A 26,990-nucleotide genomic window follows, 5' to 3' on the forward strand; every position below is an offset into this window, starting at 1 on the left:
GCGGTGTTTACGTTTGCCGCCGCTTGACTCCCTCGTGGCGCTAGCGTTCGGGGACTGGTTTCGGGACGGAGCGGGGCGGTCCCCGTAGGCGAGCGCTTGCGCCGGCTGAGAGACAGCCAGCGCACGGGTTTTAAAGATGTTGTCAGTCCTGGGCTACTCAACCGCAAAAACTGTCTGTCCGTATGTATGTATGTCTGCCACTCTGTCGCTCGATCCAACCGCCCGGCCATGACTGAAGCAGCCCGAAGTTAAAATAATTCTTCAATGAGATATAGGCAATACATTTTAAATCTAACAAATCTAAAAAGATATATCCGACAACATTGTTAAAAATAGATATTATTCAACAAAAAGATGATAACCACCGGTTAGCTTTGTCTGAAAAAGTCTCACACATAGCACGTAAACCGCGTTGCACAGTTTAAAGCCGCAAGTTGGTTAGTTACAGTTCAAGCGGCAGGTATTTGGTGGGACTTTATTTGTCCGAAATTTCAAAAATGTCACCTTTTCTCGGGAAACGCAGTGTCGACACACGAGAGAGCGATGAATATTTGCCGACGACGGATTAAAGCGTGCCTTAAAGACACTTCTTTGCAAAAACATTTTGGCCGGGCGGAATGCGCACCTCGTAAAACGAGGGCACGCGATAGGATGGTTCAAAAAGGATCTGAAAAGACTAGATATTTTGCTATGCGTGTCTTTTGATACTTTGATACTGGCTCGATCATGTCTTGCCGCGCATAGAGATATGGGTTGTTTCATTTTCGCAGGCACGACAATGACTTTAAACGCGCTACTGAAAACTTGATTACAGAGGTTGTATAGAAAGAAAAATAAATGCACCGTGCTGTGTTCAAGAGACAGTGCGTACGGTCCACTCTCCTAGCTGCTAAGCATTTTTCAAACTTTGCGATGAGAACTAGCGCTAGGTACAGTTCCTCCGTTATTTCATCACCGATTCAAACCCATATGCATTTATCCCTGAAGCTAACGGCCGGGCTCCTGGAGCCGCACCAGTATGTTCTCAAATTAGCGCGCTCCAAAAGACGTTGCGGTAGTTTTGCTCTGTGAACATACTGCGCTTCAATTCGAAATAATTTTCGTAGCGTACGAAAATTTTTACATACGTTATCACGTCAGCATTATTTTTTGAGTACCCAAGCATAATCTCTACGTAATGCAAGATGTGTAATGCCTTATATCTGCACAAAAAATGCGTAATTCACGCAGTTAGAACTATTAATAATTATCATATTGAAGACGTAGATTGTTGGTTTAAAATAGCAAAGAAAGGAAGAAAATGTGAAAGGTAAAAGCGGTGTTTGAATGCTTACGCATTATTAGGCAATTTTCGGAATTTCTGTAAAGTTTCGTTTTTTCTTTAGTGTCCGGGCAAAAATTTAGCTTGCCGAGCTCGCCAAATTTAAAAAAAAAATTTTTGTCGACCCGGACATTCCATATACTCTTCTTAATTTTTTTCGAGGCTACAGGGAACAAGTAAAAAGATCAGGTAGAAATTGGAATCGCTTTTCATTCAACTGTATATATATATATATATATATATATATATATATATATACGAGAAGAAAAACTTCGAACAAGGTAAAGGCACGATTGTGGCCTACGTTTCAGCAAAGAGAACTTGCTTTCCTCAGCAAGTTCTCTTTGCTGACACGTAGGCCACAATCGTGCTTTTACCTTGTTCGAAGTTTTTCTTCTCTTGTGTTCTCTACCATCTTCAAAGTTCTACTACTCCCTATATATATATATATATATATATATATATATATATATATATATATATATATATATATATATATATATATATATATATATATATATATATATATATATATATATATATATATATATATATATATATATATATATTGTCAAAATAAAAAAAAGGCCGACATAGCTGTGGTAGTAGTATTACTTCAGAACTAAGTAACGTGTAATCAATTCATACGTGCCATGAGATTAAACGAATTGTGGTGTTTTATTTAGTGCACGAGAAAAAACCTACAAAAAAGTTAGTTATGTCTTAAACATTGCGCAGTGTTGGCACTCATAAATAACAAGCGCCGCCACAAAAACATTGCTTCTGTTTGTCCGGAATTTTAATATATTCTCTGCAGTCGCAGCTTGCAGACAAAACGTAAATCTCTGCCGGGCGTGAGGTCACAAAGAGCATGCCGGGCGATGCAAGACACAACGACACAGCAATACGAGACAGAAGGCACTTATTAACGCGTAATGCTGCTGCTGCGAACGGAATTTAACTTGCATCTTGACCAAATGAAGCTCGGCCGCCGCTAATCGTGTTTGTCTTTTAACAGGCGTAACATTAGTGCTGGTAAATGCCTTATGTGGAGCGTGGAACGCCGATGATAATCCCACACTTCGAAATAAGCGGCCCGAAAGCTGGCGTCCCGCGGGCCGCGCTCGCCGCAACCAGTCCCGGAACGGTGGCGCCGCGGTGGCAGTATTTGGCTCTAGGCGCACTCACGCCGCTTTGGAGGCACGCGGCAGGCCGCACGTCAGTGCGCCTCTCATCCAGCGGCCGTGGTCCCCTTCTCCCCGTGTAGTCTGAGTGGCGCTGGCTACCACCCTCAAGCGTCAGATACTGTTGTAGTAAATATAAATACCCCAGACAGTGAAGGAGAACACAGTCGCCCATATAGCCGCATTGGTAAGGCGTTCGAGATCTAATCGAAAAGCGTGGGTTCGGTCCCCACTCTGGGTGCGTGTTTTTCTTTCTTTCTTTCTCACATAATTAATTAAAAAAATAATGTAACGTCACTAACGGTAAAAATTTGTCTAACCATTCCCCTATGCCTTCTTTGGCGTTGTAGACTGCCGGCATTTCTTTCTGTATTTCCTAACGAGCCCCTCATTTCCAAACCCTATTACCGTGCATAAGCTTGGCGAGGGCCTCGGTTCTGGCAGCCTTGATGCCAAGGTAGCATAAGAGGGTTTTCCCGCCAGTAACCCGCCTATGACAGGCTGTAGACGTTCGCGTCACGCCCCGGGGGTTGAAAAGAAGGTCCCCTTCTCCCTGTGTAGTCTGAGTGGCGCTGGCTGCCACCCTCAAGCGTCAGATATAGTTGTAGTAAATATAAATACCCCAGAAAGTGAAGCAGAACACAGTCGCCCAGGTAGCCGAATTGGTAAGGCATTCGAGATCTAATCGAAAGGCGTGGGTTCGGTCCCCAATCTGGACGCGTGTTTTTCTGTCTTTCTTTCTCACATAATTAATTAAAAAAATAATGTAACGTCACTAACGGTAAAAATTTGTATAACCATTCCCCTATGCCTTCTTTGGCGTTGTAGACTGCCGTCATTTCTTTCTGTATATACATATATATATATATATATATATATATATATATATATATATATATATATATATATATATATATATGTGTGTGTGTGTGTGTGTGTGTGTGTGTGTGTGTGTGTGTGTGTGTGCAGGAGGAGGGACTCGGTAAGGACACATATCAAGGTTGCAGTCGTCATTGCCAGCGCTATTCGGCTGTTTCCGATTTTTTTTAAATGCGAATGCATTTATTAGCCGGGGGTTGTCTTGCTCTGTTGGCCGGCGTGCGCCTGCATTCCTCCAGCGCGAGCGAGCGCAGGTGAGCGCGCGCCTCGTAGTTCTGATTTTGATTGATTGATTGTAGGGTTTAACGCGCCGACGCAACGCAGGCGATGAGGCGCGCCGTAGTGGAGGGCTCCGGATTAATTTTGACCGCCTGGGGATCTTTAACGTGCGCCGAAATCTCGTACACACGGGCGTTTTTGCTTTTCGCCTCCATCAGAAAAGCGGCCGCCGTGGCCGGGAATCGAACCCGCGACCTCGTGCTCAGCAGCGCAACGCCTTTGCCACTGAGCCACCGGGGCGGGTACCTCGTAGTTCTGCCTTCGTCGTCGTCGTCGTCGTAAATGCGAATGCATTTCTTTCGGGGGTTGTGCTCCGTCGGCGTGCGCCCGCAGGTGTTATCTCTCCGCGCTCCTCCTCGCCCCTAGCAACAGCTGTGGCGCGCCTAGCAAGCGGAGCAGGTGGTAGCTCGGGCGGGAGTAGCGGAGGGCAAGGGGAGAGGAGGAGCGCGCTCGGGCGTGTGAGGGCGCTTGCATCGCGGAGCTCGGGCGGAGTAGCGGAGAGTGAGTGGAGAGGAGGAGCGCGCTCGGGCGTGTGAGGGCGCTCGCATCGCGGAGCTCGGCGGGAGAGAGAGCTCGCGCGCGGGGTGGGCGTGTTGCGCGGGTCTCTCTCTCCTCTCCGCGTACCCTCTCTCCGCTCGCTGCGCTCGGAAAATGTATATAAATGCAGTGGAGCGCACGTCTCTCTCCGTTACTGCTTGCCGCAGCGCACTCATCGGTGCACCCAATGCATTCGCATTTCCGCACGATCCCCTTCGGGGAGGTGGGGGAGTTTTTTTTAATAGTGCCGAATGACGTGTGTTTGTCATGTTTCTTTGATGTAGTGATAAAATAAGCGAAAATATAAGTCGACAAAACTCCGCCGTTTTTTCCGGGAGCGGGAGTCGAACCCGCATCTCCGCAGAAGGCGTCCGGTGCACTAGCCGTTATGCTATCCCGCAGCGGCTTCTCTCTCGACTTAACAGTGGGGTTTATATTTACAAGTGCTCTGAGGACGGTTGACCGTCCTCAGAGCACTTCTTGACTGCCAACTCTTATTTCTGTCTTATTTTCAACGAGCCCCTCATTTTCCCATTCTGATTCGCTACATGCATAGCGAGGGCCTTTGTTCTGGCAGTCTTGGTGCCATAGGAGGCTTTTAAGAGGTTTCAACGCTGGTCGCCCACTCTTGACATGTCGTAGACACTCGAGTCACGGCCCGGGGGTTGAAAAGAAGGTCCCCTTCACCCCGAGTAGTTCGAGTGGCGCTGGCTACCACCCCCAAGCGCAGGAAACAAAAACACCTGAACATAAATACCCCAGAAAGTGGAGGCTAAAGTAGCCCCGCCGGTAGCGTAGTGGTTATCGCACCAGAGCGGTATTCTGGAGGTCGTGGGTTCTGATCCCACCTAAGGGCATTTTTTCTCCACGTTCTTATTTTCCAAATTCTTTATCTTGAGCTACTACATCCTCCCCTTTGCTTTCCGAGGTCTTCTTGACAACAAATTCTTATTTCTGTCTTATTTTCAACGAGCCTCTCATTTCCTATTCTGATTCTATATATATATATATATATATATATATATATATATTTATATATATATATATATATATATATAAATATATATATATATATATATATATATATATAAATATATATATATATATATATATATATATATATATATATATATATATATATATATATATATATATATATATATATATGGCGACCTACTATATTGATCGAATAGAGAAACACGCACACATAACTTCTTTAAAATTAATTCTAAGTAAATTGTAAAATAACTTGTTTCAAAAAAGTTTCGATAAAGTAAGAGTTACCGCTACTTTTTGTAACCATGTATATAGGGTTATTCGTTTTCGGGTTTCATACTTTTTTTAAATCGCGGGGTAAAAATCAGGTGGTAATTTTGTAGCTGATAACCGTGGAGAAATTGTTTTTTTTTTGTAAAACCACTCCGTAATTAGAGATGTACTAAGTAATACACTCAGTTTATTTTATCAGACTTAGGTATCACGAGCTTCTTAACTCTAACGCGTTAAACGTGGTGTTTGTTGAAGCTGGGTTTTCTAGTAAATACTCCCCGAAATTTCGCGTTCGTTTGGAATGAATCAGTAATGTTGACAACAAAGAGCAGTGATGACCTCCAAGAAATTAGGTATTTTATTCCCGAAAAGCTGGTCATCGATTTTTTTTCTTCGCATCTTTGTTTACGTACACTACCATCTGCATGCGTAACATGTCGGTCGACATTCGAGACCTGTTCGATCTTGGAACGTATCTCAGCCCCGAGGAAGTTCTCTCAACATCACAGCTTGCATTAGCAAGGCACAAAAATGTCAGCGCCGCATTTCCCAGCTTGCAGCAGCGAGCGGTAGAGGGATGCCAATAATCGCCGAGCTCGAAAGCTGTGTTTCTGGCGCTTGCTTCCAGCAAGTACTGGTCAAGAACGGCGGACCGTTAGCACACAATTGTGGAGATCGCGTCTTTGAAAAGGTGCGTTGGTGGAGAAATCGGATTTAACCCGATTCTCTCGAAACGTGTACGGGGCGTACAAATATGTAAAAATCGGGTTGTGCCCGAAAACGAACTACCCTTCTTATACAGTAAAAGCTAGTTAATTCGAACTCTGTTTATTCGAAATTCCGGTTAATTCAAACTCATGCCCTGATCCCGGCACAGCCCTGTATATAGCCGCGAACCATGTATGGGTTTGTTTATTTATTGTTTGTTTTTACTGCCGGGCCACGCCCGGCTGTGTTATCTGCGTTCCAAGCAAAGCGCGACTTCCATTCTTTATTTTTATGCTGCACGGGCTATCACATTCAGATAAGAGGACGGTTTCGCCCTAACGTCGCTAGCCCAGAATAATCTTCTGTGATCTACAATGTTTTGGATGTGAATCGATGGTTCCAGAAACACTTGCGCCGAAAGATAAAAAAATTCCCCCACATTTCCCCGAAGGGGAGCATGAGGAAGTGCCAATGCACGGGTGATGCTATGAGGGGGAGTTTGGTGAAATTTGGTGGCATTTGCCCGTTAGTGACATTAACACCCCCGCGTGATCACGTTCGGGCCGCGACAGCCTCGCCTTTAAACCCTCGCGCAGCGCGACGGCAGGCGAACGAAGCGGGAGAGAAGGCGAGAGCGCGCAATGGCAGGCGAGTGAAAGGGGAGAGGGAGGCGAGAACGCGCAACGGCAGGCGAGCGAAGGGGGAGAGGGAGGCGAGAGCGCGCAAACGGCAGGCGAGCGAAGGGGAGAGGAGGCGAGAGCGCGTGACGTCACGGCGAGCGGAAGGGGAGAGGAGGCGAGAGCGCGCGACGTCACGTGGCGTACTACGTCATGGCGCCGTTGCTACGCACGCTCTCCCCTCTGCTCCGCGCCGTTGCTAAGGGCGAGGAGGCGCGCGCGCGATAACACCTGCGGCTGAAGACGGACGGCGGCAGAAGCGTGACTGAGGGTAGCGTAAGAAGTGCATTCGCACTTAAAAGCCTGCAGAGCAGACGCCGCGGCATTCGATCGCCGACGCTCGCTGGCGTATACGTCACTTTGCTGACTGCTGCTTCGCCGCCTGCGTATTCTTTGAGTTGTTAGGGGAGCACAAGTTCGCTCCAATAAACTTGTTTTTCTTCAAGACCACTGCGTCGTCTTTGGCATCGTGATAACATTTCAATGGGGGAAAACTCCCGATAATTCTAACACGTTGGTATTTGAACTATTACCTCCTGGTTTCCATCGCTCCTCGCAGAAAAAGTCGGCCCAGAGTGATTACAATGTGTTGCAAATCCAATCCAAACTAGAGAGGCAAAACAACGAAACAAAAACCACGGCGTGGTACGCACGCTACGCCCCTGCAACAGCTTATTCGCCTATATAGAGGCCGCCATGCCACCGGCCCCAGTGCTCCGGCGCATGCCATTCTTATTTACGAAACGTCATTTACGAACTAACCTGCCACAAACGTGTAGTAGCGCCTAATTCGCGATGACGAGTCCAGAGGTGGATTCTTTGTGTTCTGCCCGCGCAGTGTGGCGCGATTTACATTCATTCTAGCGGCCGCCTGCTAATTCGAACTCCGCTAAATTCAAACAATTTTATGGTCCCCTTCGAGTTCGAACTAACGAGCTTTTACTGTATATGCTCTGTCCGCAGACGACGGTCATGGATTGACAGCAGACGGGAGTTTTGTAACGTTTACAATTTTAATGCGTACCAACTAATCATGAGAAGCAAATGCAACTCGGAGTAATGATATATTCGTCCTAGCGGGCAACATCGGTATCATTTTCTTTCTTTCAAATACGTACATTGATTGAGAGTTACAGAGCATTAACCAAGATGATGGCTTTGCCGTCAAAATTGTCGACGCGCTTTCCGTCGACGCACGCAGTTTTGAACGAACGAACGAACGAACGTTTGAGCATTCAACGCGCCGTGCCCAACTGCCATCTATTGCAGAGCTACTCTAAAAACAACAAGACCCACGACGTGGCGCTGCTCAAGCTGACGCTACCGGTGAACTTCACGGACCACGTGCGACCTGTGTGCCTGCCCGGACCAAGCGCGACACTTCCCCTCAACACCACCTGCTACTCCACTGGCTGGGGCATAACGCGGGGTAAGCTACAGTCCTTTCCAACTTCTTCAATCTAGAAGCAGCCATTTTCTGATTGAGTTCAATTCAATTGGCGCACTCGACAGGATTACCTAATTCGTATGCTCAGTGTAGTGCAGTGCATTACAGTTAACCGCATTAAAAAAAAAAACTGGTTGATTCATCTCTCACAGGAATCAGTAAATACGAAAGTGAAATGTGCAGCGAAATCGGCAGCTGGGCATCATTTGCGGGTCGGCGGCTGACTTGTAGGTGTGCTTGGCAAGCGACGTCCTGTAGCGGGTCGCTTCGGCAAAACAGTACTGGCGGCAATCCCGTGACGGATAGGACGTCACTGAAATATTGTGGTATCGTAAAAGAAAACACTTTCGTGTTAAAATATACGCACTGTCTAGAGTGCCGTCTGACGGCACTCTAGCTGGCCGCTGCAGGCATGGCTGGAGTGCCGTCCGACGACATTCTAATATTTAAGACTAGCCTAGCACCGGGCTGAAGAAGTGTCTTGTCTTTTGAAGTTTTATAAAATTTCCATGCATTAAAGAAAAAAAAAACTGTCATTGTCGTTGTAGTGCAGAGGATCCGCATTAGTTTCTTGTTCTCAAGGACGGTGGTTCGAGACCGGTTCTTGCCTCGTTTTTTTTCATCTTTAAATTGAAGTGTAATTTTATGTCGGTTATTTCTTGTGTTTTAAAATATTTCGTTGTGTGCGTCAGGTTATCTTATGTTATGTTTAGGTTAGGTTGCCTAGCCTTACGTTATCTAGAGCGATGAAGTGCCAGACGCGACGATTTTGTCACAAAAAATTCCCCGCATTTCCCCGAGGGGAAGAATGTGAAAGTGCGAATGCACGAGTTGAATTTGCGCGGTTCGGTAATGATCGCGAAAGAGAGATCACACACACACACACAACTACAAAGAAAGAAAGATGCATTTATTCACAGACACCTATTTGTGTTGTCGTTGTACTTGATTGCTAGAGCGGATCTCAGCTTTGAAATTTTGTGTCAGTACTCCTTTAAGCGGGTGCATTAGCCCTTCTCACGCCCGATTCCTGGCCAATCCCCCACATGGGTATGTGCCATGTCAGCGGCCAGGCAGCGCGCGCCCATCTCCCCCCGTTGCCAAGGAAGACGAGGAGATTCCTGGCCAATCCCCCACGTGGGTATGCTATGCGGACATCGCCGGTGGACGCAGGTTCAGGGTCGCTTAAGAAGTGCATCGCACTTAAAATGTCGGTGGATGTCGATATAGTGCACTGCTTATAATACCATCGGACGGTACTCTAGACATGGCCTAAAATATAAAATCCGAAAACGAACAACCCTGGCTCTTGACTCCCCGGCCCAGTGACTGTGTGGACTTTTACGGGTTCCTTTTTTTTTCTGGGCCAGACTTTGTGTGGGTGCGTGAGTGTGTGTTAACTTGTAAATATGCCCCTCTCTCCCCTGTGTTCTGTAAATATGTCACCTCTATCATCTGTCTCTCCTCTCTATGAATCTGTCATCCTCTGCCCCAACTCCCACACCAGCAGGCGTTCCGGTGTCCACCTCTAGGTGTGACAATTTACGCCTGCTGGTGGTCTTTCCTTTCTTTTTACTTGACAATAAATTCATTCATTCATTATAACGTACTCTTTAGTACTAAAGGTTGCTTCCCCGCAAGAAGACCCTGTGTGCAGGGGTGCACCCTTTACAGGCCACTTGCTTCGTTGGTGTGGCGTCACCTCCTTGACATATACGTCAGCGAAATCTTCGTGTATCCGGGAATAAAACACAATCGTGTTAAAATGAAAGGTCTATAGACATTTGCTTTTTATTGGCCTATGGCCACAAATTTCTCGGGGCAATACTTCCCGGGTAAGACCGAAGCGGGCTTGCAACGACATCACTAGCAAGCCATAAGGCTGATGTGTGAAAGCGTGTTTAGAGGCAAGAAAAACGCAACCATGTCAAGAGCGGAACAGGTGGCGTCTCTACCAGTTGTAAGGCAGTGGGAGTAGCATTAGCGCAAAATATGCGGTTTTCTTATCCAGAGGCCGTCGCTTTAAACGACTTTTTTCAGTGCGCAGCACTTGGGCATTCGCCACTGTAGTTTGACGGCGGCGTTGTCCTTGTTACCGAACGAATGAAGGGGAAACCGAAGACGGAAAGGGAAGGGGCAGAAGTGTGGTGAAAGTGCCAGGGGTAGGGCGGCACGTCGTGTGGTGCGAGACGCTCCGTGCCGGCGACGTATGGCGTAAGTGTGAGGGGGAGGCAGGGATACATGCTGGGCGGTATATGACGCCATAGCAGCCCGTGCCGTCGTGCGCTTGAAGATGACGTGTGTTCACTTCCTGAAACACAGTTCCCGCCGCCGGCGCAGAGGCTTATCAGCGCTGGCATTTGCGTGGGAGGATCAAACATGATTTACAACATTATGCTCTGCGGCGGTGACGCTCGGTGAGATAACGGCAGAGCAGTGCGCACCGCCGTGCGTTCGCGCATCATGCGACCACTTCGTGAGACGCAGCGGCTATGCGCCGCGACTGACAGACGCCGTCGAAAATATCCTCTGAAAGCTCCTCTGAAGAAGTCATATTGGCTCACGCCGGGGTTCCAAGGAGGCAATTTGCTGTTCATCCGGGAGGGATTCGCCGCCACTCCACGAGCTGAACTTGAGGCGGTAACGGAGGTGCCAGCAGCTTTGCGTTGCTTTTGCATCCATTCGCGCTTGCATTCGGGCCAACGCTCCGATTGTTGCTCTTCTTCCTCCAAACAAACGGCATGCATCCGTCCCATAACGATTTAAAACCTGGAAGCCCTTGAGGTCTATTCTCGCGTACAAGCATGTGCCTGTTCGTTTTCCTTCCCCATCGTATGATATTACTGTGTGTGTAAGATGTCTGTTTAACACATCAACCCACACCCGAACCACTCGATTGAGGAGGACAGCCAATTAATCGAATTGAGCCATGTAATCCCGGCATTTAAATACCAGCACAACCGGGATTTCATCAGTAGCGGCATAAAGCCTAACTGTGCGTCCACGCCCTCCTTTTTCCACCCGCAAACCGTGCATGCATAAGCCGGCAACCGGTGATGGCACATACTTAGGCGTGAAAGACACCGGCGAAGATGTCGCTCGAAAGGCCTTCAAGCTTAGAAAGAAATATGGGCTCAAGCCGGCGTCCCAACTGGGGAAGTTTCTCTCCTACCGGGAGGAATTCGCAGCTACTTGGCGAAGTGAATTTAAGTGGAAACGGCTACAGCGGGCTTCTGTCGTTTTAGGGGGCAGCCTTTTCGCAGCGGCTACCTAGGCTTCGCCGGAGCGGCGTCTGTTTATGTCCGCATAACCGAGTGAACGAACGCACCAGCGACGAAAGAAAGAAAACGGAGAGGAGCGTCTAGCGAAGGGTGAAGTGGAGTACGACACGTGCGGCTACGGTGTCATCTCACGGCCTTTCCCTCACACATGCTTCATGTGTCGCCACCAAGGTGTGCCCTCCCCCTGACACTTTCCCCAAACGCTGTTCCATTCGCCACTAATCCAAACCACATGACGTTTGCGCGGGTTTCAAACACCATATGCAAAAAAATGCTCGCTGCTCCCTTGGGCGGGGCTAATCTGAACCACGTGACATTTGTGCAGGAGGTTCAAACACGATTTGCAATATGCTAGCCGGCGGCGGCGGCGCATTGCGAGGCAGCAGCAGAGTAGTGCACCGCCGCCGTACGCTCGCTGATCACGCGAATACTTCCTGAGACGCAGCAGAAATGCGCCGTGACCGAGAAGACTGCAACTCGCGCTGCGCACAAATTTCATATTAGGGAGTGCAGTAATCGTCAATGCATTTTTACGCCCATCCGAGATTTCGTTTTAGGTGCGGATTACCTTAGGACCGGAAATGTCCGTCCGCGTCCATGCGCACAGCATTTACAATAGCAAAATATCACACAAGCACCGGCAGGATTCGAGCCTGTATCTGGTCAGCACCCGAGAGTCAAACGGCTTACCCCCTCGCCTTTAACGGCGCGGAGTGCCTTAGGACCTCCGTCCGCGTCCATCCGTGCGCACACCACCATCAAGCGAAAATCAAGCGAAATTGGATCGTAGCCGTGAGTTCCAGGCTCATTTAGAGAATATTCAAGGTGCAACTCACGGCTAAAATGGAATGACGGTCGGGACGCAAATCGGATGTCACTCGGGGCGCAACTTGGATGTCATTTCGAGTCCCCGTACTCCGCACCCTCGCCATCAGCCACGGAGTTTAGATGCTGCCATTTTATTTTCGCAATCATCTCATAACCGCATTCCGCCGTTAGCTACCTACTGCGCAACTTGCCAAAAAGGCATCGGTGGAGGTGAGGGGGAAAATAGTTGTGAAAGAGATGTCAAAAGTGGTGAGGAGAAGCCTTGGAGCGGCGCCGAGTAAATCGATGACTCAGGAATGAAAATTGGGGGGGGGGGTTAGACATATACTGCTTTGCAGTAAAAATAAAACGAAGACACGTTGTATGATGCTCATTTGCACGTACACGCAGGCACTGGCAGCTCCTTCCTGCTGAAGCAGTCTCAGCTGACTGTGCGTGACTTCAATCAAAGCTGCCGAAACATCCTCAGCATCCGGCCAAACCTGCGCCCAAGCCACCTGGTATGCGCTACGGATGACGAGGACTCTTCCGGACCCTGCCACGTACGTACCAACCGCTTTTATGTGGGTGGGCACGCGTATAAACAGCACATATTCCTTTTAGAAAAATATTGGTGTGTTTGAACGCGGTTAAACCGCTGTCTTCGACTGATAGCTAGGTTTCTGTGCCGAGAACTAGTAGTGAACGTGTGCGCAATCGCACCGCGAGACAAAACGCAACGCTGATCGGCGCAGTCGCCACGAGGTGCTGGCTTGACCTTGATGAGCTTGAAGGTCATATTGACGCTACGAGTGGTTGCTTGGTTTTGTGCCTGTAGCTTTCCCTCTAAAAACCTTCAACTGTGCATAGAAAGGCTGGCTAGCATACAACGATCGATTGCGGATTCTTTCCTTGATCACGCTGTCAAACTTCTACTCTTGAAAGCCAGAAGCACTTCTAACCCGTGTGTTAAGTCGTATTAGCAGCATTTGTAGATTGCCATCCCGCACTAAAACTTTGTAAGACGAACGTTGACTTTTTAGAAAGTTGATGATGTAACGAGATCATTTTCTTACATCTTTGTTGACTTAAACCTTTCAAGCCCGGACTCAGCAAAACTCGCGGCCACACGACCTTTTCTTTTTGTATTTTTTTTCATGCTTAGTACAGTTCATTCAAGCAGTGGTAAACTGCGCTTAACGAAATTCATTATTTAACGAACCTATCATTTCGTTTTATAGCGATGTTCCGCGATGAGTTTCCCCCCTCGTGTTTAGTTAGAAAACTCTTAAGAGAAGTAATTTTTGCGGGAATTAACAAAAATTGTGATTGATCCCTTTTTCATGGAATCGGTAAAACAAGAAAGTGAAAGGGGTCTTCACAGGACAAGTTGAATATTAAAGGAACCTCCTTCACGTGCGAAGGGTTAGCGAGCCTGACCCCGCCAGATGAAGTGACGCCGACACGCAAGAAACAAAAAAACCCCGTTTGGTCCGGGTAAACACAAGCAAAAATGACATGCACAGAAACACCAGCTTGAAACACAACGGTCATGGGAACAACGCCACAGCGGAGGGTGCCTCAATTCACGCGCGTACCCCGTACACGAAGGCGCTTAAGGTTCCTGAAATTACTAAGGTAGCGCCATCTTTAGATCTCGCCGCCTTTCGCCCTCGCCCGCGCTCCTTTCCTCCTTCGTTTTTTGCCATTTTCTTTTTCGCCGGCAAACGCCGCGCGCCATTGGCCAACGGCCAGTGACGTAGTACCTTGTCCCAGCGTTGTTTGTTTTTTCTTCTCTTCGCCGCCACTGTCCATTTAAATTCGCCATTTTAGGCTCAGCTGCCTCGGAGCAGGCCTTATCGAAGCCGCCAGCGTATAACAACCGATAACAACCGAAGAGTCAGCTGCTCGTTTCAAACAAGTGTTGCGTCGGCGTCACTTTATGTAGTTTCCCGATGCCGAGTTGTTGTGCCTTCGGCTGCTCGAATAACGCCAGCGCAGTCACGGCCAGCTCGGCTGTAGCAAGCTGTAATTTATCAAAGCCCACACATGAATCAATGTTAGCTGTACATTATAAAAAGGATTCACAATTGCGCTTGTTAGCGCGCTTCTGGCCTTGGAATACGGTAGTTATTATAGAACTTGGCACTACAGCTAATTGAAAGCTGAACGCGTACTTTAACTGCGCGTTCTTTGTGCCAGCCTTTTCCAGATATGCCCGACAGGGCCTTACTCGAAGTAATTGTGAACGCCAATCGCACGAACATTGCTATGCCATGGACGCACTGCCAAAAGTACAGCCGTCATGGGCGAGGCCAACGAGATGACGCGAGAACAAATTTGACCCTTACAGCAGCCTATAACGACGTGAAGGTGACATACATTTTGCAACAGCGTCAAAGCACCGGAAAGTGCACGGAATAAAGGTGGCATGAATGTGAGTAGCTAATGCGGGACGCATACTGAGCGCTGCCTAATGATCTACAACTAACGCAAAAAACGCGAACGCAAAAAAGCCAGTGCAGCGCTCGAACTACCGCGAACCAAGGTAACCGCGAACCATGCGCAAGCCCTCCGTGCAGCGCTTGCACGACCACAACTTAATCACGCAAATGCAAGAACGGAATTACTATAACAGATCAATTTGAAACGTCCACGTTCGATCCTTTCGCGTTCACGAACTATCCTGAGCATGCCGCACACGTAAACAAACACCGCGCTGTCCGTATGCGCTTGCGGCATACACCTCGCAAATATTCCCTTCTAGACAAAAATATACAACAAAACAGCCTCACTTAATGCGTGTTGGTAAAACGGGCTCTAGAAATACTATTAATACTACCAAAGAGCGATTGCGGCGCGAAAACAAGAGCAAACTGCACGAAAAACTGCAGCGAGCGGCCCGAAGCGTTGCGAGGGCATCTGCTCTGAGGAAGCCAACAAACATGGCGGCCCCGCCGCGGAGTTAAAGGGACCGCGGCGCCGCGGGTGAGGGGAGAGAAAAAAGAGGAGGGCAGCGGAGAAGGAGGGAGCAGTTGGCGCTACTTTAGTAATTTTAGGGACCTTAAAGGCGCTGGCATCGAGACGCCAACTGTCGGCGCTCATTAGTGTCATGATGCGCTACTTCGCTTCGCCTCTCCTAGACGGCAGCACCATCTGAATGAGTCATAGGGAATGACATAAGGCGCGTTCGTAGAGCTGCTCACGTCTCTGTTCATAGCGCAGTGGGCAGAGTGCCACGTACCTCCCATTCTGGCGAGCGAGTTTGTGTGCTCGAATCCGGGCGGCGCCGTGTCAATGGCCATAGAGTTTCATACTAATATACACTAGAGGGAAATCTGGCGCCACTGTCTAGGGGAGCCGCGCTTCAGCGAGCGTGCTGTCATGTACCCGGCAGGTACGTACCACTTGTCCTTGGCATGGCTCACGAACAGGCTGAAAAGTTGGCTTTGGCTGCAAAAATGCAACAATATTACTGCAGAAGATTAATAAAATTTGTTCTGTTATTATAAAATTAAAGCTCCAGAAAGATTTAATTGTCAGGGATTATTTAGAAGTTTCATGGATGATGAACAAAAGAACAGTGCTACCCTTTTGGCTTCAAGACGAAAAAGAAGCCATGTGGCTAACCAAGCCAAGGAAGCGAGGAACGTCGCTAGCTGCAATGGCGCCGCCCACGGCGGCACGCGAATGCAGCGCCAGATTTCCCTCTAGTATATATTAGTATGAAACTCTATGTCAATGGCACCTTTTTCTGGCGACGTCACTTCCGTGACGGATATGACGTCACTGAGATCTTGGTGTAACCGGGCATAAACCACTTTCGCGTTAAAAATGCCGTGTCTCATTTGTTCTGTAGTTTAAACACGCTGATCCTCGTCTTCGCACGCGTGCAGGGTGACAGCGGAGGACCCCTCGTCTGCCAGCTCGGCTCGTCTTCCGACTGGACCCTGGTGGGCGTGACGAGCATGCTCACGCAGATTACCGTCACGCACGCCCTGTGTGCTATGGGCACGGGCACCATCTGGAGTTCCACCATCGCCAACCAACCCTGGATAGCGAAAGCAGTGCGCACCATCTGAAGCGCCCTCTTCTGGATGCCCGCGTACGGTGCACCGCGCCATCAACTGAGGGTGCGCTCATAGTGCGTGGCTGATGTAAATAAACATACTTTCATCAAGCAGTACACTTTCTGTTCTCCAAAGATATTCCCGTATTTACTCGATTCTAAGCACCCCTTGTTTTCCACAATCGCGATGCACAAAGTGAGGAGTGTGCTTAGATTCGGAAAACCTCATTGGGGCCCGCTTCCACACGTCTGAAACTTACCTTGCGATAGTTGCTTAGAAAAAGGGGTGCTTATATTCGCATGCAAACTTGTTTTCAAAATTTTCTTCCCGAAAGTAGGGGAGGGTGCTTAGAAGCGGGAGGTGCTTAGTATCCCAAAAATACGGCATTTTACTGCCCATGCGTTTATTTCCGCAAAACACGCCCTGAATTCGCTCGGCGATTGGACTCGACGTGGTTCCGTGTTTTTTTTTTTTGAACCGTTTGTTGCGAGGAAAGGAAAGTAAAGGGAGGAGTGCTTTTATTGAAATGGAAGACTATGGGCCCGTTGGTAGAGAAGGAGGGAGAGGGAGTGAGGGACGCTCTGTGGTGGCATTAAGGCAGAAAATCTAGATGTGTGTCCCCGAGAAAGTTAGTGGGATTTTTTTTAGATTGTGGCCGGGGCCCCTACTCAATGAAAATTCAAAGAATCAACCCCGTCCCTCCATCGAGAGCGCGCGCTTACAGGGGTATCTAGAGCCGACTGCACGTGATCTTGGAGCCAATCAAGCGGTCTGGGCAGACCCACCAGGGGCAGACTTGTCACGCACCCAGAAATTACCTTTCATTACCGCCTAGTCCACCGTAGGCTCCGCCCACCTCACATCGACCTCCCCTTTTCGGAAGAACACGTGGCGTCTGCTTCAAGGAGCCATGAAGAGAAAATACAACTTCGTGTGATTTGAAACAACTAGTATTCAGTATCTCACTCAGCTCCATTACAGCCCCAAAAGATGTTTTTAACGAAAACAAAGCAAGAAGTATTTAAAAACTTTCAAATTTTGCGCCACAGTGACGTGTTATAAGCAAGAATGACGTCATACGGGCCAACAATAAAACATACTTTTCGGTGCGTTAACTACACGTTAACATTCAGGTGATGCAGTCAAATGGAACTAGAGGCCCCATTACAGACGTCCAGTCATGTGTCGTCGCGACAGGTCAGTTAGGCGGCCGCCAATCGCACAAACAAGGTTCCGTGACGTCATAGAAAAGTTGCGGGAAATTGGCTAGGGGGTCGCGACTGCTTCACACGTTTTCTTCTTCAATTTTTCCGTTATTTGTTCGAAGATTGCGATGATATTGGTATCATTGTTATCGGGACTAAGCAGTCTTTCTAATAAACCCAAATTGTATTTTGTCTTCATGGCTCCTGTAAGACTAACGCATTCCAAACTCCCGTTACACGTGCTCCACTGAATCCACCCTTCATACCCTTTCCTAGAATGCCCTGCATGTGGTGCCCTCGCCACCCTTTCCCACTCGTGGAGATGTTCTAAAGACCCCTTCCCCTAATTTCGTGTGATGAGCAATGGGAGGTGGCGCTGGGGAGCTCTGACCTAGAGGTACAAACCTCCTTGGTCATCAGAGCTGCCGAGGTCGCTGCCAGGCACAAGCCAGCGGCCACAACCGCCCCCTCAGCCACATAAAGCTCAATAAATCTCTCTCTCTCTCTCTGGCCTCAGAATGAGATAGTGATGGCTCGTCAGCGGTCGTGCAGGGCAGTGGACATGTGCAGGCCATAACCGGTGCATGTGGCCTGCACATATACCGGTGTATATGGTGTATATGGATCATACAACGCACAGTGTTGCTTCCGTGATGTTTGGAATGGCCTTCCCAGCGCTGCTCCAAGGTTGTGACTCGCGTCCAGCTCGTCACCCGAAGTTGGGAATCAGCCATCCCGACGCTGTCACCACTGTTTGGGACTGGGCCCTGTTGCGTACGGGAAGGCCGACCCGAGCCGAGCTCCGTCGCCTCCGACATACGTATGGTAGCGTGGTTTGATGTGAGCGGCCAGCCAATGTTGCCGCCGTGAAGAAGTCCAGAAGCCGTAGGCTAACGTAACTGTTTACTTCATAGCGAGAGATGAGCCGAAGCCGAAGAACAATGCCCCGACGGGCGAGGTTACAGTACAGGACTCGAGCAGAGTGGCAGCATTGATTTACTGCTCAAACAGGAATGAACTATAGAGCTTGGGGGTCTTATTTATAACCAAAGCGCCAACGGTCAAAACAAGCAGTCGGTAGTAGCGGCGCACGCTGAGTCCGAGAAAGAGGAGAGAGGAGGTCTCCGCAACGGACGCGGGGCTTCTTCGTACTTGCGGCAAGTCTCCGCGTGTTGTGTCGGCCGCCATCGAAGTTTGATCGCTCTAATAACGAGGCGCCTAATCCAGGCCTGTCACAGCTTGTTTGAATTGTCGGTTGCAAGCATGAGTCACCGACAGGGAGGGCCTGCTTGAAAGGCGCACGTAGTGGAGGCTTCGCCGCACAGCCGAGGAGTGTTGAAGCAAAGCCCAGCGGCGGGTTGAGTTGTAACAGCTTCTCCGCCGGGGGTCCGAGATCCCGATGGATAAAGGGTCTTAAATCGTTGTCCGGAGGGATGTTTTCGGAAAGAAGTGCTCGCAGGCGGTGGACTGCAGGCCTAGGCTGTACGACACCGTGCTGGAGCTTCTCCGGGCCGGTCCCTGGACGAATAGTGGCTTGCCAAGAACGTCTCTGGCTTGGTCAGGCAACCAACAGAACAACACAGGAAGACGTACACAACCGCATCGCCGGCAAGTGTGAAGACAAATCCACACTGAAGCTCTAGCAGGCTTTTAGTTGCGATAAATACGCTAATAACTACGCTAATTATATTTTAGCTCCGCAGTACTTTAGCCTAGTACACAAACTTGAAAGGTGACATTTCGTGTGATTGGAAATGTCCCACACAAAAATAAATTTAATCGTTAAGGGCGAAACTTGCTTCAGGAAAAGCAATGGAATTGAGAAAGTCAGGCCACTTCTCGCGCTGAAAGCCGCGATTCAAGCTCTCGTCATTGCCCTGAGCTTTCCCCTTTTTGAATCGCACCTTAGGTGCGCCCGTTTTCTGAAAGATACTGCGACCGGTCGAGAAGACATCGGCCTTCTTCCGAGACGTATCTCGAGCGCGCGGAGAAAACTGCTCTAATTTCAACCGCTCGAGCAAGGCATGCGCTTTCTTTCTCGGCGGCTCCGAGGTCCGCTGAGACGCGGCGCACAACGTGCGCGCGGCGCTGCCACTCGGCAGGCCCACATAGGAGCTCTTGCCACGCTTATTTGCGACACTGTCAGTAATCGAACACCGAAGGGTGGTTTCGCTCTCGTTTCCGGCTGTCAAGGCCAATCTAGGAACTGCCGACCCGGTCTCGCATACGGCTCAACCACAGGCAACACTGGAATCGCTACTAGCTCGGCTTGCCGTGGCTCGACATCGAGTGTCTGAGTTAGCGGTGGAACGCTTTCTATCCTAGAAACAGCTGCACCTCTTGTTGTCTAGCTGTGAACATTAAAAAGGCATGTTTGGGGAGGCACTACTATCTGCCGTCGGTACGGCTTGCGTCCATTATAACTGCATAGAATACCGGATAGCTGCGTGCGTAAAGGGGAGAACTATCTGCATCAATTTAAAATGTGAAAGACCTTGACTTTATTCCATTCGAACAGCTTTCCACTTGGCGAGAATTTTGCCTCTGCCTCGACAAGCTATTCCGTCTAGCTGTCTGTAAATTGGCGACACAGCCCCTCAATACCATCGCAACTCGGGGGGAGGGGAGGGGAGGGGGCACGGAAAACTGGGAGAAACTGGCGCATGTAGAAAGAGCGATTTAACGAAACCGGGAAAATATTTATAATAGTATTGCGGGAAGCTGTGAACGAACGAAAAAAACAAAACAAGGAAAACCCTGCAGCACGTCGATATATTTCAACTTGAGCATTGCGACAGCTTAAGACAGGGTGCAATCATGACAAAGTTTGACGAGAGCTGTCTCCACTCGGCCGCGGGTTATAGCGCGTGCTTTCGCGGTAAACTTCGGGAGAGAAGTGAAAGGCTGCGGACAAAACGATTTGGGCCTGTCAGTCATGGATAACTTTCAGCACACAGTTCGGAAATCCATGTTAGGTGCAACAGCCGGGTCTACGACGAAGGGAGAGGGGCCGCCAGCTCTGCTTTCTCCCCAGCCTTGCACCCCTCGTGCAAGCTACGCCAATGTTTACCAGCGGAGCCGTTGTTTCTGGCCGTAATGTGGGCGATGGGCGGCATCATCACAAAACCCCGGGTCATCCGGCCTCTTACCGCGCACGTGAGCACGCCCCTCACAAGGAGCGCCCGACGTCGTCCATGCTTGCTCGTGAACTTACAAAAAATACCAAGAAAACAGTTCACGTGCGTCCGCGCCTCAAGGGGGCAGCACAAGACAGCTTGAGCTTCAGACGCCCAGTTCGCGAAGCTGGTTGTAGCCGGTTCTAGCGCAGGGCTGAAGCGTTCCACGTTGAGATGTGGGCATATCAGTGATGCATGAGGAAGACGACGATATAGATGGATATGACAATTACTACCACAGTGCAAATCGACGAACATGTAAATAAACAATTTCAAACCTAATGCAATGGCGTGGTGGTGTGTACTTCAGTGCTTGCATAGAAAGAACTCCTCCAGCTGCGCTGTGGTTTAAGCCTTGCTCGACTTTGTGCAAGTTTTAGATTCAAAGCATCTCTTAGTCGACCCTCCGTCGTCCGTCGGCGTCTGGCGACCGCACTTCTCCTCCTCTCTACACCACCTGTGATAACACCTATCTCTCCCCTCCTCGTCTCAACACCACCTGTGCGCTAGCGCGCGCTGCTCCTCCCCTCCACACCATCTGTGTGCTACGCGCGCTGCTCCTCCTCTCCCCTCTCGACACCGGCTATCCAATCAAGCGCATGCGGCTGCTCCTCCTCTCCACTCCCTCTGCTCTGCAAATAAACCCGGTCCGCGCTCCACTCAGTTGCTTCTTCGGTACTGCGCCGTCCGATGACTGGAAATGGACGCCAACGATTCCGTCAGCGAACTGGCTGGCACACCTTCAACTAGCGCCAGCCAGCACACTGTCAGAACCGCGAGCACCTCCGAAGACAAGGCTGCACAGAGGAGAACTCGCGACGCCGAACGTAAACGGCAGCGTCGAGGAGTAGATTCTTCGCTTCGAGAACGAGAAGCCGCAAAACGTTCCCCACTACTCGATAAATAAAGAAGACATTTAATACGCTACTACACGTGTCTTTACACTAACAATCAATTAACACGCTACTACTCCTCGGCTTTGCACCCCCTCAGGGTTCCCACGTGGGAAGATGGTATAATTTTTTCTTTCTTCGCTCTTTCTATATATCTTTAGCACTCCTCCTTCTCTCCCTTCACACCACTTCTACTTCCCTTCCCCCGCAATAGGTTGTATGCAGGTGAGCTCCCTGCAGAGCTCAATAATATTGCAGGGAGCAGACTCGGTTGGTGTGGCTGATGCGGTTTCCTACATTTCTTTGGAGGGCGTAGAACCGGCCAGAAGTGGGTGCGGCGAAGACGAGCTACCGCCCGGCTGGACAGTCGTGTTCGTTCTCGTGTGCGGCGCGTGGAACTGCTGACGCTGCCCAGGCACCGCTGATGATGATTGTGGCCCTGATGATGGCGATGACGATGGTTTCGCTACAGTATCAATGATAATATCTTCAGTGCTTTTCCTTTCCTTTTCCTTTCACTCAAACCACAAAAACTCGTGCAATACGAACACCTCCAGAGATGAAATGTAACGACGGGTGCGAACAAAACGCTCGTGCCGACGATTCGAGAGCTGAACGAGCTTTGGAGGGCGGGCTGGTGGCGCTGTGACGGTCGCGGCCGCAAAGTTCAACAACAGATTAACAGGAGGTCTCCTGGCGATGGCGAGGGAGAGGAATGAGTCCAGGGGGAGGTGCATGGACGGCTACGGTCGCAAAGTTCGCCACAAGGTTCAGCAGCACACCAAGCAAAGGTCCAATTAATCTTCTGCTTCCACATCCTTACAGAGATGCAAGCATCCCCCGTATTTTCGGCAAATAGCTGGACTCATATGGGACTCGTGACTAGGGTTCCACCCCGTCTGACGCCTGCGAGCGTCACCTGAAATGGGCTCAGCGAAAGTTGTTTCTCTCTCTCTCTGCGACGTTCCAATAAAGGTCAACCTAGCCCTCGACACGTACACTATGCGCTGTCAGCATCATCATCATCCCCATCATCCCGACGGAGACTTCTCCATACAACGGCTCTTTACAGCGCAGCCCGAATTCATTTTTGGCTGCTCTATTAAAAGTTCATTCAGTATCTTTATATTAAATTTTACCATTCCGTTTCTCCACCGAGTTCTTTCTACCCCAACTTCGAACCCCCACTGTGTGTCGCCATTTTATCGGTTAGCCGTCCGTTTACCCTGGTCATTCGCCTATTGTCCATTCTCAGGATTCCACGCCCAAGTACCTTACCGATCTGTACTACATGCTTGACCAGGCGGGCGAGGAATGCCTTCAACATTCTTCCTGGGTATGGCGGGGTAGAACTACTTGCCTCGTAAATGCCTCGCAAGGATACCGTGATGGCCATGGGGGCGCACAGGGGGTAAGGAGGGTGGGGGAGCAGGGCGCCTGCCGCGATACATCATGAAACTATTTCGGAACCACTTTTACCTTCCAAAAGCTGTTTACTTTCAGCCCTGGGAAGAGGGGGGGGAGCAAAAGCAGGCCGTTGTGGGAAACAAGTTATCACTTAACATTCATTTTTTTTATTTATTGCGGAGCTTGGCCTCTTTCGACTTTTCCTCGTTAATAACGTGCGTAGCACCGAGTTGCAAAGCAGTTGTGTTGCAATTCTATGTCATTGAAATATGTAACCACTCCTCGTCTTTGCACTGCCTTCTGACCGTTAGGCCCTAATCGAGAACCCTGCGCACGCCTATGGTGATGGTTACCATTATTACGCTGCCATGCACAAATGGCGGAGACATTCTATAGGTTTACACGGCACAAAACTAGACTGAAAGCAGCCAGACCCTTAATTTGTACGAGATGCTTCTGGGGCAGTGCGTTGACCATCCCAGAGCACAAACGGAAATCACCGTGAAGTTGAATGGTAAAGCATTGTCCAGTAGCAATGCTACAGTATGGTCAGTATATATTGAAGTTAGCTATTCATACTACGTCAATACGATAAAAACTGCTCCCACACGGAGCGCGCCTTCAAGAAATTAAGTGTGCGAGTAAGACAAGTCTGGTAAGGCAATTCTTTAATCCCTTTTGAAGGCCGACGGCTTGCTGTCGTATCTGTAAACAGATCCATGAGAGCGCATGCGCTGCGCCTGCTCGCCCAAGCTCCTCGATGGCGGCCTCGTGACGCCGCTGTCGCAGCCCTCCACCTCCCGGCCCAAATTCCTCGATGTCGAAATGGAGATGCTCGTCAACGCCGTCATCTCGCCGCCAAAATTTCGCGAACGGCTCCTCTCTTCGGTCCCGTACATCGGTAGCGTGTCTACGGTGTTCCTCGATGGCGCTCTGTTAAGACTCGCCTGTTCGCGTGTCCGTATACCCAGAAGATTTAGGAGGGGGCAGCCGTTGCCACCCCGCGTGGAACTTAGGGATTTTACCACCGCCTCGCAATGCTTACGAATATTCTCCAGGTCCTTCTGCGCTTGTGATGACATCCGCCCGGTGACGCTTCGTTTAAGCTCGACCCCTTCGCCTTTTTTCTTCCCCCGTCGAACGTCCGAAGAGGAGCTGGAGGACGACGAGGAGGACTCTTTCTTCGCAGATTTGCCCTTCCCGCATCTTCGGCCGCCCGAAGAGGAAGAGCTGGACGACGAAGGCGACCTTCTAGTCATAGATTTAGGCCGTCGTTTCGACCGAGACTTGAAACTTTTGGTTGAATCATCCTTGCGCCACCGAGAAGTGCGCGAACGTCGCAATTTGTCGTCGGAGGATGAGGAAGTCGAAGACGACGACTCCTGCCGCCTCCTCGAGGGTTGTCGCCGTGGCGACGACGGGCTTTTCCTCGGGACGTCGTAGTCGTCCCGAAAGCGCCGAGATCTTCTCGATTCAACTTCGTCGTCGCGGATTCCTCGCGGGGACGTAGTCCTCAGCGGTACACTGCCGACTCGGACCCGGCGTTCCTCTTGTTCACCAATTTCATACCCCGTGACTTCTCGCTGCATTTCATGGGACATGCCGTCTGCGCAATGCTCCTGGATGTCCTCCCGTATCTTATGTAAGAGGTCCAACGCCGTTTTCGGCGAGTGCTGCTTTGGTGCGGCCCGCCCCGGCAACTCGCCTTCCCAGACGCTTCGCGAATTCTCACCAGGAAAAGCACGTCTTCCATAAGACCTCACATTTGCCGGTGGACCGTCGTAGAGATCTGGTGGACGGCCGTAGCGCTGTGGTGGACCGTAGTAGCGGTCATACTGACCGTAGTACCGGTCTGGCGGACCGTCGTAGCGACCTAGTGGACCATCGCAACGATCTGGCGGACCGGCGTAATCGGGAGCCAGTCGCATCGGTGGGTCGTATCCAGGCATGGGCTGTCTTCCGAAGCCCCCAGCCGCATTCATCGGCCTTTCAAAAGTGCCTGGCGTTCTCATGGGCGGCCCGGCGTAGCCGCTGCCGGACTGTACCATTGGTCCCTCGTAATTTCGGGGAAGGTTGATAATGTCTTCCAAACGGCCTCCCCTGTCCATCAGTCTTTTGACTTCAGGCCGCAATTCGGCAAGCTCCGCAAATTTCAGCGCCGAGTGCATTTCCGCGAATTCCTTAAACCCCTCGCTGCTACGCTGCGCGGCCAAACTCGTGCCACTGGACGGTCGTTCTAAGGCTATGGGCTGGCCGTAGCCGCTGCCCATTGGCCTCCCACCGTCGTAGCCGCCGCCCATTGGCTTGCGGTGCCGTATCCGCAGGGTTGACCCGGTCCCATGCCCATTGCCGTGTTGTACCCGCACTCCTCTCCGGGCGCCATTTCCGGCACCATTCCCGGCGCCACTGTCCGCGTAGAAAACCTCTGCTCGGGCGGCACAGCATCCGCAGGCATGCTCTCGATGTACATCTTGCCCCGCAGAATGTTGGGCCCCAGCTGCTGCTCGTACGCCTTTACCGCCGACAGGTACTCCTTCTTGGCAGACTCTGAAGGCACGCCTGGTACCATGTCTGCGGTGCCGGTTCCCTGCTGCGGCTGCGGCTGCGGCTGCTGGCTGGGCCCGGTCGTCGGTGGCGCGGGTGGCGGTGCAGCGTACTGTGGCGGTGGTTCGACGGGAAAGGCTTCCTGAGACGGCGTGGCCGAAGCCGGGCGAGCAGGACCGAGGGGTTGCCAAGTTGGCGTGGCTGAAGCCGGGAGAGCAAGACCGGGGGGTTGCCAAGTTGGCGTGCCCGAACCCAAACGAGCCGGATCTGGGGGTTGCCAAGTAGGCGTGGCCGCCGCTGGGGGAGCAGGAGGGGGGAACTGCCGAGTCGGCGTTCCAGATGCTGGGAGGCCAGTGCCGGAGCCCCTCCGACTTCCTGTGACCGAAGCTGGGAGAATGGCACCAGGCGCACCTTGACCTGGCGATGCCGAGAGTGGAGGGAGACGCAAGCTCGGAGATTGTCCGAGTGGCGGAATCGGAGCCGCGTTTGGTAAACCGTCAAGACGTGGGCCTCGGGGAGCTCCAGCCATATTAAGCGGGTAGCAGGAGCGCGGCTTCGATTTTGGACGGTTTGATGGAAAGGTGCCACAATTCGGCTCAACGCGCTGCCGTTCGGCGAGGAGGAGACACAGCAGGGGTGCACCTGCAAGGTAGATACCAGACTTGTGAAGGCGTAGAGCAAGATTACTCATTACCTTTTTTCGCTCTTTTCATATTTCTTCCTAAATCCAAACCGCTGTACTAGTAAGCAGCAAGTGTGATCGCAATGTTTGCTTTCTTTTATTGCGCCTTTTTGTCACAGGGCATAAAAGGAATGGAAAAACAAATGCTCAAGTTTACGCACAAGTCTAAAGAAAGAAACAAAGTAGGAAAAACAAGTGACTGAATTCAGACGGCTTCATGAACTGCAGAATACTGTTTAGGCCAGTCTCAGCCAGAAAGTGTAACGGTTGCTTGTAGAGAGGGCCGTGCGACATATGCCTGCGACAAAGAACGCCCATAGGGTAAGCGGTGAAGCACATCGCAGAGCACAGTGATAAGGCTGTAATCCTTGCATTAAATAGAAAACAAAATACCCAGTCGTGTCCTGTGTGTAGGCGTTAAAATCGCAGTTTTCGAGACCTTTAAGAGAATGATACATTTTGAGAAAAAAAAAATGGCCTCGTATCTGCTTGCTCCGCTGCGGCTGTCGCCGAAAGACGATTGTCTTCTGCGTTCACTGTGACTTTACAGACCCCCCCCCCCCCCTCTTCCGCTCTCAAACAACGAGCCCTTCACTTCCTCTCACGCTTTTCCCATAAAAAATG

At 50.3% G+C, this 26,990-nt stretch overlaps 1 protein-coding gene across 1 annotated transcript in view; it reads left to right on the top strand.

Annotated features, from left to right (window-relative positions):
- The window catches only part of LOC144162919 (chymotrypsinogen A-like), a 56,787-nt gene extending 40,218 nt beyond the window's left edge, over positions 1–16,569 (top strand). The window contains exons 9-11 of the mRNA XM_077693645.1: positions 8,124–8,283; positions 12,801–12,952; positions 16,286–16,569. Of these exons, the coding sequence (XP_077549771.1) occupies positions 8,124–8,283; positions 12,801–12,952; positions 16,286–16,471 (498 nt within the window). The 3' untranslated portion in view covers positions 16,472–16,569. The remainder of the gene's footprint in view (positions 1–8,123; positions 8,284–12,800; positions 12,953–16,285) is intronic.
- Positions 16,570–26,990: the final 10,421 nt, after the last annotated feature.

The sequence above is a fragment of the Haemaphysalis longicornis genome, unplaced genomic scaffold (genome assembly GCF_048455015.1).
Source record: "Haemaphysalis longicornis isolate Haplotype H1 unplaced genomic scaffold, Haemaphysalis longicornis Haplotype H1 scaffold_12, whole genome shotgun sequence".
NCBI classification, from domain to species: domain Eukaryota; kingdom Metazoa; phylum Arthropoda; class Arachnida; order Ixodida; family Ixodidae; genus Haemaphysalis; species Haemaphysalis longicornis.